General features: G+C 35.9%; 2 protein-coding genes and 1 long non-coding RNA gene across 3 annotated transcripts; 1 reads left to right on the top strand and 2 right to left on the bottom strand.

Annotated features, from left to right (window-relative positions):
• Nucleotides 1-4,808: 4,808 nt before the first annotated feature.
• Nucleotides 4,809-8,656, top strand: LOC109181806 (guanine deaminase-like). Its single transcript, XM_019331722.1, has 5 exons — nt 4,809-4,928; nt 5,754-5,813; nt 6,218-6,408; nt 8,070-8,174; nt 8,259-8,656. Exons 1-5 carry the CDS (start codon nt 4,913-4,915, stop codon nt 8,445-8,447), a joined length of 561 nt encoding a protein of 186 aa, XP_019187267.1. The 5' UTR covers nt 4,809-4,912; the 3' UTR covers nt 8,448-8,656.
• On the bottom strand, nt 5,082-5,765 carry LOC109181810. The gene is made up of 2 exons (XR_002054281.1): nt 5,650-5,765; nt 5,082-5,394 (listed from the first exon to the last, which is right to left on the bottom strand). It is a non-coding gene; the product is annotated as an uncharacterized LOC109181810 (long non-coding RNA).
• Nucleotides 8,657-10,988: 2,332 nt separating the features above from the next.
• LOC109181805 (probable transcription factor At3g04930) lies at nt 10,989-12,762 on the bottom strand. The gene has a single exon (XM_019331721.1). The coding sequence runs from the start codon at nt 12,569-12,571 to the stop codon at nt 11,291-11,293; it is 1,281 nt and encodes a 426-aa protein (XP_019187266.1). The 5' UTR covers nt 12,572-12,762; the 3' UTR covers nt 10,989-11,290.
• Between the last annotated feature and the right edge of the window lie 755 nt (nt 12,763-13,517).

The raw sequence follows: 13,517 nt of genomic DNA on the forward strand, positions 1-13,517 counted from the left end.
TGGTTTGTCTAAATCTTGAGTAATTGGTAAATGGTAATCTAGTATCTTGTATAGTACTCTCTTTATTTTTTTGTCTCTTTCTATATTTTTTAAATTCTTGAGAATTGAAGTTGTCTATGGTGATGCTTTCACCAAGTGTCTAAATCAATGGAATTGGGTTATGTTCCTTATGTAGTTTGGTATTGCTACTAAAACAGTAAAACTCATATGCTAGAAAGTCCACCACAGATTTGGCCAGCGCTTGTGGTCTCCTTTGTGACCATGAGGGGAGATGGATTGCAGGATACACTATCAAAATTGGGATCACAGATAGCTTCTCAACCGAGTTGTGGAGTCTAAGGGAGGATCTACGACTCAGCTTGAGAAAAAGGTTTTCAGGATTTGGGTTGAAATGGATTCGGCGACTACGGTGACGCTCATGGATAATCAGAGGAATCAAGATGAGGCGGCTATCACGCTTATTATTGATTGCAAATACTTGGTTAAAAAGCTTAGATCGATTCGTTTCTCGCATATCTACAGTGAGGGAAATCAATGTGCTAATAACCTCGCAAATTTGGGGCAATAGATGCCTTGGGGGAACTCACGTGTTGAATGCTGTGCCAGATAGTTTAAAAGAGCAGCTCAGAGTAGATGCTCTTGGTGTTCCGAAACCTAGGATGCTTTAACGCCTCCGGTGGGGAGGCTGCTGATGTACCAAAAAAAATGTATTTAACTTTTGAAATTCGGCCATAAAGAAGAGTATGATTGAATACTTAAATTATTGGAATCTAGATGTTGGAATGCTCTACAACGAACTAATGAAAGAAGAGTATGATTGGATATTTAAATTATTGGAATCTAAATGTTGGAATGCTTTGTAATGAACTAATGAAACAAGAGTATGATTGGATATTTAAATTATTGGAATCTAGATGTTGGAATGCTTTCTAATGAACTAATGAAAGAAGAGTGTGATTGGATACTTAAATCATTGGAATCTAGATGTTGGAATGCTTTGTAGTGAACTAATGAAAGAAGAGTATGATTGGATATTTAAATTAGTGGAATCTAAATGTTGGAATGCTTTGTAATGAACTAATGATTCTAGAATTCGTTTGGAATTAGTTAATTACATCATTTTTGTAATTTACGGTTGTAAATTGGCAAAGTTCACACTATATAGTGTTATAAAATGAGTTAATACCCAAAATCGTCCTCGATTATAGTGGTTTTTCTCAATTTCGTCCTAAACGACTTTGGTGACCTAATATCGTCCCAGACTTTTGTGTTTCGCGCAATTTTGTCCCAGACTTTTGTGCTTTTGCTCAATTTAGTCCATCATTTGTTATTCTGTCCATTTGGTGTTAAATAAATAGACAATTAAGTAATTTTAATATTGGCATCTCTTTACTCATAAACATGTGAACTGCGAAATCCCTTTTTTTTTTTACGAATTACTCCCAGAATTACTCCTAAAGCTGCGAATATAAAATTTGATTTGCAAGTCCGGGAGTAATTCTGGGTGTAATTCGTACAAGAAAGAGGAATTTCGCACTTCACAAGTTGAAAGTAAAGAAAGATCAATATTGACATTACTGAATTGTCCCTTTATTTAACACCAATTTGACGGAATAACAAATGGAGGACGAAATTGAGCGAAACACAAAAGTCTGGGACGATATTAGGTCACCAAAGTCGTTTAGGACGAAATTGAGAAAAATCACTATAGTCGAGGACGATTTTGGGTATTACATCATTTTTGTAATTTACGATTGTAAATTGGCAAAGTTCACACTATATAGTGTTATAAAATACACTTTAAAGTTTGAATTATTTATTAAAATATTATCACGATTTCCCCCTCCTACTCTACAATAGTTAGATTTGGACAAATAGATGATTGATATTGTTATAGGCTCTGGTGCGGTGAAGGGTGAAAAATGCAGTTGAATCTCAATCTTAGATCAAGGTGAATATGCATTGGAACACAAAAATGTGTACTGTAAGGCAAAAAAAAATATGAAACAATTATTGAAAAGACTAAATTTAATACATTATCTTTAACACAAATCATAAACAATTTCAATATTCAACTAAAATTAGTAATTAGTGATTCATTCAAGATCAAATGCTCTTTTAAAATAAATAAATAAATAAATAAATAAATAAATAAATATATATATATATATATATATATATATATATATATATATATATATATATATATATATATATATATATATATATATATATATAACACCTATTATCTTAAAACTGGAAGACAAAATAATGTACTCTGGAAGGCTCAACAATGTGCTCTGGAATGCTCAACAATATGCATTCTAAGGCAAATCGATATGCACTTCAAAGGCACAACATTGTGCATATCATTGTGCTCTGCAAGAAGGAAAAAATGCACCAGAAGACATAACAATGTGCACTGGAAGACATATCATTGTGGGTCTAGAAGGCACAATATTGTGCTCTGAAAGGCATAACAATGTGCTCTATAAGAAAGGAAATATGCTCTGAAAGACAAAAAAATAAATTAACTTACACAAAATTACCATAATGCCACCGCATTTGTTTTTTAAATTGCTTCATTCTGACCGTTGATCTGGACTAAATCAATGGATGAGATTAATAAAATCCTATTTTTCACCTAAGACTTCTTTCTCACTACATGATCCGTTATTTATATATATATATATATATATATATATATATATATATATATATATAATCCTGCGAACTACTGAAAGATTACACCGCAACTACTACGTAATTACACAGCAACAACTCCCAAACATGCCTGAGGACCTTTGTAATGCCATCGTATCCGGTGCGGTGTAATTATGTAGTAAGTGCGCATGGTACAATCCTTCAATAGTTCGCACGTGATTATGGACCCCCTTTCTCTCTACATATATATAATGATTATGTGAACCAAACCAAATCTAGAAGAAGCTCTTCATCCACTATAATTACATCCAGTAAACAATGTGGACAAAAGCTTTAGAGAGTTTTCATCTGATGAGTGTGGAGAGCTTTCGTCCAGTGGACAAAGCTCTTTCCATTGCACAAAGCTTCATTATCTAGTAGACTGGTCCCTGGAAGAAGTTTTGTTCCCAATGAACTAGTCTCCTGGATGAAGTATTTTGTCCGATGGAGCTTACGTGCACCATGGTCTATGTAACAGCATGTACTATAAACTTAAAAAGTGAAATAATGTCGTATCATTTTAATTATACTTAAGTTTATTTGACAATTGCTCGGTTACGTACACCGATGGAGCTTACGTGCACCATTGCTCGATTATTTAGTTTCATTTTCTACGCACACTAGTTTCATTATAGCAACACTAAAGTATCAATTTAAATCAACTACAATTTCATTTGACAATATACGCTCTATTTTTTATAGTTTGACACATTAGCTTCTTTTTTTTTTTTTTTTTTTTTTTTTTTTACCATATTGTTATGTTTTTCAGTTTCATTTTTCACACTCACTTGTTTCATTATAGCAATACAAAGTATCTTTTCAATTTTACCACAGTTTTATTTGACAATATACATTATTGTATGAGCTCTATTTTGTTATTTCATTTCCCCACACACTAGTTTAATTATAATAATGCTAAAGTATTGTTTTAATTACACTCCACGTTCATTTGACAATATATATTATTCTATGGTTCTAAATTTTAGTTTAATTTTTCACACACACTAGTTTCATTTTAACAACATTAAAGTACCATTTTATGTATACTATAATTTCATTTGACAATACATTATTGAATGAACTCTGTTTTTTAGTTTCATTTAGCACATACAGTAGTTTCATCTGAGCAACACTAGAGTATCATTTTAATTTTACTACAGTTTTATTTGACAATCATGATCCACATAGCACTATGGACCATGGTCCACTGTATAACAACCAATAAAAGGATTGTTATGTTGTGCAACTGTGTGCACCATGCATGGTGCACACGGGTCTAGATTCATAATTTCTATACTGTAGATTCATAATTTCTATACTGTAGATTCATAAACTCTATACTGTAGATTCATAATTTCTAAACAGTAGATTCATAATTTAAATACAGTAGATTTATAATTTCTATACAGTAGATTCATAATATATGTACTGTAGATTCATAATTTCTGTACTGTAGATTCATAATTTATAAATTGTATAGTTAACAAATTATGAATATATAGTGATTTGTGAATACAAAGTTCAACAATTGAGAATATGAACATCGAAAATTATGAACATATATTTATAAAATTATGAATCTACAGTATAGATTTTATGAATCTACAATATAAAATTATGAATCTACAGTATAGAAATTATGAATCTAGACCCGTGTGCACCATATGCATGGTGCACATGGTTGCACAGCATAATTTGTCCCGTTAAAATATGAGCGTTATGCTATGCAACCGTGTGCACCATGCATGGTGCACACGATTACAAAAACGACGTCTTTTTTATGTCTGACTTTAAAAAAAAAAAAAAGAAGTCAGTTTTGATTGCCGTTAACGACGTTATGTTGTGCATAATTTGAACTGTATATCTAGAAATTGATTTTTTTTTTAAAGTCGGACTCGCGTTTTTAATCAAAACGACGCCGTTTTTGCAATCGTGTGCATCATGGTTGCATCACATAATTTGCCGTTATTATCAAAAAAATAAAATAAAAATAATAATAAGACATAATTTGCCGTTAAAATAAATACCCTTAAAAATAATAATAAAATTCGTGGATCAGTTTTCTGGGCTTACTTGCACGTCTTTTTCTTGGACACTATATAATGTCCACAAGGTCTATCTAGTCGTTTCTCCTTCATTGTTCATTATTTCGTTATATACACAATACACCCTTCTTCTCTCTTTCAAATCTGAGAACATCAATTCGTCAATGGAAGAATCCAATGGTATGATTTCTTGAATTCCCCAGTATACTTTGCTTTCAAGTTTTCACGGATCAAAACGGTTTGTTGACTTCTCTTTTGCTATCTTGTTGACTGTGTGGACCTATCACTTTTTCGTGTTGCATCTTTTTTTTTTTTTTTTTTTTTTTTTTTCCTGTAGTTTTCTTCACCTTTTTTAATTTTAATCTTCCTAGAATTTCAAAGATTGGGATTTTAGGCATACCCTTTTGGGGCTTGATCTGCTTGTTGGGTTTTGTGATTGTGCTAGTGATTCCGTGTTCTTGTAGTGAGATTGAGTTTGATTTATGATATGAGCACCTTCCTCTGATACCCGGTTTAGTTTTGAATTAATCCGAGATTATGTTCCCAGTTTAATATTGAATTACTCTGTGGATAATTGCTGGACTATATTTGGTTCTGGATTACTATGAAGCTGGACTACATAGGATTCATAATTGCTTTTAACTTCCTGCTAAAAAAAATTGGATCTTTGTGTAATTGAGTATGTATAGGCATAAAAATTAAAATTAGAAAAAAAAAAAAAATTGGGTTGTGCTTGTTGTGAGATACTATAATCTACTCTATGCTTATTGTGCAGCAAGCTATATTGTATGTAATGTATAATGTTATTTTCATCATAGTGAAATGTGTGCATTCTACAATATGACATTCAGTATGCTTAGCTTCTCAACTGGAGATGGAATTAAAGAATGATGTTTCTGACATGCTAACTAAGTGTTACTGCAATTTTCCTTCATTAGATTTACTCCTTTCTTTGTTTAATTTGATTTTTGTCGTCATTTTAATCTCTTTCTCTCTTTTGGTCAGTTGTTGAAGCCAAGGATGGAACTATCTCAGTTGCCACCGCATTTGCAGGCCACCAGGAAGGTAACCTGAATGCCTCGTTTCTAGTTACTTTTTCCTTTTCCAAATTCCGATTAGTGCTCACTTCTTATTACTTATCATTTGTCAAGAAGTAATTGGAGTCTGTTATATAAATACATCGTCATATTTGACACTGCAGATTTCTTTTTTGTTTCATGGCTTCGATGTCATGATATGGCATCTAGACATAACAAGTTGGCCGTTCGAATTTACCGTAGATCTCACTCTTAGATAGAAATATGTGTTAGGATGGTTGTCCTCTTTGCTTTGTTCTTCTAAGGAAAAGATAAAGTGTCTGTTTCCAAAGAAATGGTATATCATAGTTTTGGTTAAATGCATTACATGAAGAATTCGTTAACTTTTGTTTTTTTTTTTTTTTTTTTCTCTGTGTTGGTTATTTCTACCAGCTGTTCAGGATAGAGATCACAAATTTTTGACAAGAGCAGTTGAAGAAGCTTATAAAGCCGTAGAATGTGGTCACGGAGGCCCATTTGGCGCTGTTGTTGTTTGCAACGATGAAGTTGTTGTTAGCTGCCACAACATGGTACTCAACAACACTGACCCTACTGCTCATGCAGAGGTGACAGCAATAAGAGAGGTTTGGCTTCCATTGCTATTTAACGTTTTTTGCTTTTATTGTATCATCGGTGTTTGTTTCCTCTTCTGCCTTCTTTTTTCTATGCACTGTTGCAAAAATCGCGCCTAGGAAGTCTAGGCGGTCCCCAGGCGCCTAGAGGGCGCCTAGCGATTTTTTCAACATTGTTTCTATGTCAACCATTTTAACTTACCGAAGTGATTTCTGGGTAAGAAGCTGATCATCATTTGAGTCTTTTCTCTTGGTTACCGAATTGGAGTATGTGAGACTTTTCCCCCTTTCCCAAACCGATTTAATTGCAATCTTTCTATGATTCTATCTAAGATAGGAGATCTAAGGTTTCTTGTTTTAGCTTCTCTTGGTTGTCGCTAGAGGGAAAAAGGAAATCTTCCTCTTCCTAATCTGTAAGGATTTTATGAGTGTGGCAAATAGAGTTTTGATTACTCTTCTCAATTTGTTAGAGTGTATTTATTGCAATAAGTCAATGGCCATTGAATGGTTGGGCAATGTTATCATGGCGTCGCCTAGGCATCCTATCGGTGGAGACAGGACGCCTGGAGGCTTCGCCTTGCCTGAAAATGGGGAGGCGAGCTCCGGCGTCGCCTAGGCGTCCCAATCGACGCAGGCCCGGTGCCCAAACCCGTAAACCCGACACATTTTTAACTTTATTTAAAAAAAGGTATGACCTAAAAACCTAATAAGAATAGAGAAGAGAGAAGAAGAAACATTTCAGATTCAGTGCACCGAGCCATCGACTTCCCAAGTTCCCAGTCTCCCACAGCCATCGCCCTCGGACTCGGACTGCCGTTGCCCTCCCAGCGCCATGAGTCGTCCTCGGTCCTTCTTTCTTCTTCTTTCTTCTCCATTTTCTTTGGTTTTCTGCCGGCTGAGGCTATTTTTTTTCTTTGGTTTTGGGTTATAAACTGCCAGCCTGCCACTTCTTTGGTTAATAATATCACTGGGCATTTTAGAATGTTTAGATATATATATATATTCATTATATTGTATTTTTTAACTCTCGCCTAGGCGGGCGCCTAGTTGCCTAGGCGACAAGGTGGTCGGGGGGCGTCATGATAATAGGAAAGAAGTACGAATGGGATTTCTAAGAATCTTGTTCTATTTCCTTTTTTTTTTTTTCTTTTCCTTTTTCTAAGACCCGGTAGGGGTGGGGGGATTGGAAATAAAGTGAAGTGTTGCTTCACCGAGGTGGTATGTAGTGAAGCACTCATTGGTCGTAAATTGCTTTGAGATGGCCCGTGGAATGTATAAAAGGGTTATAGAGCATTTATAGGAAAAAGTTTGGAACTACACAGAACGACTGGCAGTTGACCATGAAATTAGTTATTTGTCGGGAGGGGTTTGGTTTCCTTCTATACATTGTTTATAGAGAATAATAAATTAGAAGTATTTGGATCTTCTCTCTTTCTTCCCTTACCACTTAAGATATGTAACTTGTTCTCTAATTGGCATGCCTTGTACTAATTGCTCGCAAGTATATTGTACCTTAAATTTCTTGATCATTTCAACTAAATCGTTCCTAAAGGCATCTAAATCATTTCAAATTCATATTCTTTCAATATAGTACCCTTGCATTATCGCTTCTCTAAAGCTTAATGTCTTACCTTTCAGTATCTCTCTACTTCATCACGATTTACTGATTTCAGGCATGTAAAAAGCTCAACCGCATTGAACTGTCAAACTGCGAAATATATGCCTCTTGTGAGCCATGCCCGATGTGCTTTGGTGCCATCCATCTTTCGCGAATTAAGGTGAAATGCTTTCCAAACTAAAATCACGACTGCCATGGCGTTTAACGCATTTCATTTCACCCAATATTTGGTATTCTGTTGCAGAGGCTCGTATATGGAGCCAAAGCGGAAGCTGCCATTGCCATTGGATTCGATGATTTTATCGCAGATGCTCTAAGAGGTACTGGTTTCTATCAGAAGGCTAACTTGGAGATAAAGAGGGCTGATGGTAATGAGGCCATTATTGCAGAGCAAGTGTTTGAGAATACAAAAGCTAAGTTTTCCATTTATTGAGCAGAAATAGTCACTGCCAAAAATGTGAAATTCAATCCTGATCCTGACTTCACAAAGTTTACATTTTCACAATAATGTTCATTCACTTATAATATACATTTCTTTCAAGTACAATACTATTGTGTTTTCTTTGATTAACTAATAAATATTGTATAAACTCTCACTTCTTACTCGTGAGTCGTGATTGATGTGACATGTTTTGATTGGATTAGAACATAAACGGGTCATAGTTTTAACTTTCACTTCTTACTCGTGATTGATGTGACATGCTTTTTGATTGGATCAGATCATAAACGGGTCACAGATTTAATTCTCACTTCTCACTCGTGATTGATGTGACATGCTTTGATTGGATCAGAACATAAACGGGTCACAGTTTTAATTCTCACTTCTTACTCGTGATTAATGTGACATGCTTTGATTGGATCATAATATAAATGGGTCATAGTACTTCTTACTCGTGATTGATGTGACATGCTTTGATTGAATCAGAACAAAAGCGGCTCATAGTTTTTTCGCTTCTCTCTTTCGAATGTTGAATCTAACATTTATGAGTTTCATGTTGAGACACACACCTTTGTTGTAATGAAATGCATGTCCTTCCTCAAGGTTCATACCATCTCAATGAATACATAAAGCTCCCAAGTGTGTGTTTGCATATACTATTTTAAATGATTGTTTATATTTCATTCTTTAAATTAACCCAACATTGCAATAAAATTTCTTATGTAATCCTTATCCATTTGCTTTAAGAACAAAATTTGTATTTTAAGAATCGTCTATATTACCTCTCAAACTGTTCTCCTTGGATGGCAATTCATGTTGACAGAGTTTAATAGGATGACACAAGACACAAAAGGTCACCATTAAAATATACGGAGTATATTTTAAAAGAAATTTATTTAAGATTGAAATTAGAATTTTGATATATATATTTAACAAATGCACACCACAATTCAATCCATACAAACCGCATCATCAAAACAATCTTTTAATTAAAACAAATAAAATTCATAACAGTTTTAATAATTAATTAATATTAATAGCACGTTAATTCTTCTGACACAAAAATTAAATAAGTCATTAACAACGTAATGAGACATTAAACCTAAATATTAACTAATTTCTTTTCTCCAATGCTTAATTCAAAGCAATGTAATTGATAACTGCAAATTGAGGTTGCCAATTACCCAAAACTATTGGAGTGTTTGGCAATTGGCAAATAACTGTTAGCAAATTGGATTTGGGGTGTTTGGCAATTGGTAAATAACTGTTTGCGGATTGGGTTAGCGAGATTGATTAGCTAATGGTATTAACTAGTTGTAGAGAGATATTTAATAAATTAGTTATTAGCTAATTACATGCAAAATAAACTTTTAAGGGTATAATTTATTTTCTCAAAAAGATAATTGAAAAAACAGCTTTTTAAATTTTAAGGTTTTGGAGCAATAAGCTAGTACAAAAAGTTTTGGCAAAAAAAAAAAAAACCTACTACAAAAAACTGATTAACCAAACACTCATATTGTCTGTTTAACCAAGTTGAATAGCTAATAATAGTCAAACAAGTCAAAATTGACTAATAAACTATGTTACCAAACAGGGCCTTTATGTTGTTTATAATTTAATAACAAGCATGCATATGATTATGCATAACAATTATATCCAAACCTTTAAAATTCAGCAATTATAGGTCGCAAACATCCATACTACAGAATGCAATAATCATGAAGAACCAGCATTCAAGCAACAAGGTAAATGCTAGTTTCAGTAGTTTCACACTTGTATGACAGGTACTGGAATTCCACTGCTTATCACACACTCAAACCTGTTCAGAAATTTATCAGTTTCAGCCCAATTACAAAGCAGAATATCAATGGATCACTTCGCCCGGCCCTCAGAACTCAAAACTATGTTCTCAATTCATTTCCATGTACATGTCAAGCAACTATCTAAATGAAGTTATCAAAGAGGAACAGATCGATTGTGATACAAAGAAAGAAAAATGTATCGGAACTCATTTACAATATCTGTCAATTCCTTCTCAAATACATGTCAAGCAAGTTACAGAAAGTTAACAACTTCAAAGACAAGCCATCAAAGACTGGAAAAGAATCAAACACTATACTGACAGCAACTCTTTCTTCCCAAAAGGTTGAATCCCCAACCCCAAAAGCCCCCACGCCCCGGCCCGACAGAGCATCTGAGAGGATGTAAATCATGGTAACTCGGCTGAACACAGAGACTAGACCTTTGCTTACTGACAGGAACTCTTGAAAAGAGAGAAAAATGTATTCACATCATTACTAGGAACTCATTTACAGTATCAATTAACTGATTCCCATATACATGTCAAGCAAGCTATACACAAAGTTAAGAACTTTAAACACAAAACCACCAAAGACCGAAAAAAAACAAACACAATACTTGACAGCAACACTTGAAAAGAGAGAAAATCATAAATAGGAACTCATTTACACTACCTGTCAATTCTTTCTCACATACATGTCAAGCAAGCTACACAAAGTTAACAACTTTAAAGACTGAAAAAATCAAACATGATACTTGATAGAAAAGAGAGAAAAATGTATTGGCATCATAATTAGGAACTCATTTACATTATCTGTAAATTCATTCCCATATACATGTCAAGCAACTATCTGCACAAAGTTGTGAATATTTCAAACAAGTTACCAAATAGCAAATTAAACTCATTATTTAACAACCATATTAATATCTAAACACATTTCAGAGTGCCCCTTCTAAATCTATCAGCCATTGTCAACAATGGAAAAGTTTTCGACCTAACATAATTATTAATTAAAAATACACCTTTTTCTCCATCATCAGCTTCCCATTGATCTCAGCTCCTCCAATTGTGCCTTTATTTGATCCTGTACCAAAGCTAATCTCTTGGAATAAACCTCCAACTCTAGTATTTGTTGCTTCCTCCACTTCTCATCCGCCATTATTTCTGCACCCAAAGGCCCTCCACCGAAACCCAATGGGATTGGACTCAGTGCCAATCCCAACCCGAACCCTTTCGATCCACCATTCAAATGTGTCACATTGTTCAGTAACTCTTTGAATACAGGAGACAGACAACTCTTCACTGTTTCCTCAATCAAACTCGGTATCGGGGTAGCCATGACAGCAGTCTGAGCCGTGGCCGCAGCCGCGGTGGTGGTGTTGGGTATAGGTGTGGCTACATTAGCACTGGGGGGTGGTGGCTGATAGTGGTGTTGAATTAATCCTTGCTTTTCTTCCACTTTCACTGCTGCACCAGCCCTCGATCGTTTCCTTGATCGAGGTGTTTTCATATCGACAGAATTGGAGTTTGGATTAGGGCTATGGTCAATGAAATTGGGAATTTGGTTAGGGTTAGGGTTTGCATATTCATCTTCATATCCGGCGTCGTCGACGACGGCGGTGGGCCCTACAGGCCCACCGCGGATAGCGGAGCCGCAGTTGCTCCAGATCTTGCTAGAGATCTCGAAGGTAGCCTGATCGTGAGCGCTTTTGAAGACGTACTCTTTCCCACCGCCGATCTTGCTCACGACGTTACGGTACTTCTTCTTCAACCGCCGGAGCTTCTCGACGAGCTGGTTCTTGTTGAATTCCAGCTGCAGCTTGTTCTTGATCTGGTCGTAGAACGCCGTCGTATCGTGGTGGTGGGAGGAATTGGTGGCCCCACGCTGCGCCGTGTACTCCAGGAACCCTTGCAGCAATTCGATCTCGTCCTCGTCCGTCCACAGCCGCTGAAACAGCTTCCGCGAATCGTCGAACGCCGCAGACGGCTTCTTGTCCTCGACGACGGACACAGTAGTCGCCGCCGCTACGGTAATGTTGTCGAGGTGGCGCTTGGAATTCAGCTGGATCGGATCGGCGCGCACGCTGGCCACGGCGATGGTGACGTCAGCGGAAGAAGGCATGACCGCGGCAGGAGGAGCGGGGCGGAGAGGATCGGGAGCGGCGAGGTTGGAGGAGGAAGTGGAATCATCCTCGACGTCCTCCTCGTCGTCGTCTTCTTCGTCGAGAACGGTGGGCGGGCGGTCGAGGCTTTCTTCGTCGTCGTCGGCCTCGAGGTCTTCGTCGTTGTAGACAGGGTGGTGCTGGTCAGAAGCCATGGGGGGTGGGGGGTGAGGGGTGAGGGGTGAGGGGTGGTTGGGCTAAAACAAAGAAAAAGGTATGATTGAAGGAGGGGAGGGGTTTGGGTATGTTAACTGGGTGGTTGGTTTCGTGTCAGACCATGGTTGGGTTGAACGGTTCGTCGAATCATGTGATGTGGGTGGGTTGTCCTGCACGCGTCTTCACTCATATGTAACTCGCGCACGTCTCACGCCAAATTTACACACATTTCATACCATCTTTGGATCCGTTTTACGACTCATAGCGCTCTATTTTACGTTATAAAAATGGAAGATACACACTTTTTTTCCTAGTTTATATGTTTCACATTAATTCATTAATTATTTTAGGAATAAGGTTCAAATTGGCCACTGAACGTAACCTAAAAATGTAATTAAGTCACTGAACAAAAAAAAAAGTACAATTAGACCACTGAACATTCCAAATGTATACAATTTCACCTAATAGTAGGTTACCTGCTTACGTGGTAACTGAGTTAGCATTTTTAATAATTTTTAAATAAATTTTAATAATAAAATTTTAAAAAAATTAAAAATAATAAAAAATGACACGGCGGCCGGCGGCCACCCGTCGTTTAATTTTTTTTTCAATTTTTTAAAAATTATTATTAAAATTTATTAAAAATTACTTTAAAATGTCAACTCAACTGCCACGTAAGCAGGTAACCTGCTAAAATTGATGATAACCTGCTATCCGATAAAATTGCATACATTTGGAGTGTTCAGTGGCTTAATTGTATGTTTTTGGAATGTTCAGTGGGTCTAATTGCACTTTTTCTTTTTCAATTAGTGGCCTAATTGCATTTTCAAGTTACATTCAGTGGCCAATTTGAACCTTATTCCATTATTTTAAAACTGGTTGAAATCTTATATTGATTTTGATTATGAATCGTAAACGGAACCTTTTGGTTTAGTTGTTATAGCC

Source organism: Ipomoea nil, unplaced genomic scaffold (genome assembly GCF_001879475.1).
Source record: "Ipomoea nil cultivar Tokyo-kokei standard unplaced genomic scaffold, Asagao_1.1 scaffold1043, whole genome shotgun sequence".
NCBI classification, from domain to species: domain Eukaryota; kingdom Viridiplantae; phylum Streptophyta; class Magnoliopsida; order Solanales; family Convolvulaceae; genus Ipomoea; species Ipomoea nil.

Excerpts from the sequence above, each read along its gene's own strand:
- LOC109181806 (XM_019331722.1), top strand. Across the intron at positions 5,814-6,217 it reads ATTTGCAGGCCACCAGGAAG|CTGTTCAGGATAGAGATCAC; the intron begins GTAACCTGAATG and ends TATTTCTACCAG. Across the intron at positions 8,175-8,258 it reads TCCATCTTTCGCGAATTAAG|AGGCTCGTATATGGAGCCAA; the intron begins GTGAAATGCTTT and ends ATTCTGTTGCAG.
- LOC109181805 (XM_019331721.1), bottom strand. The coding sequence starts at position 12,571 with ATGGCTTCTGACCAGCACCACCCTGTCTACAACGACGAAGACCTCGAG.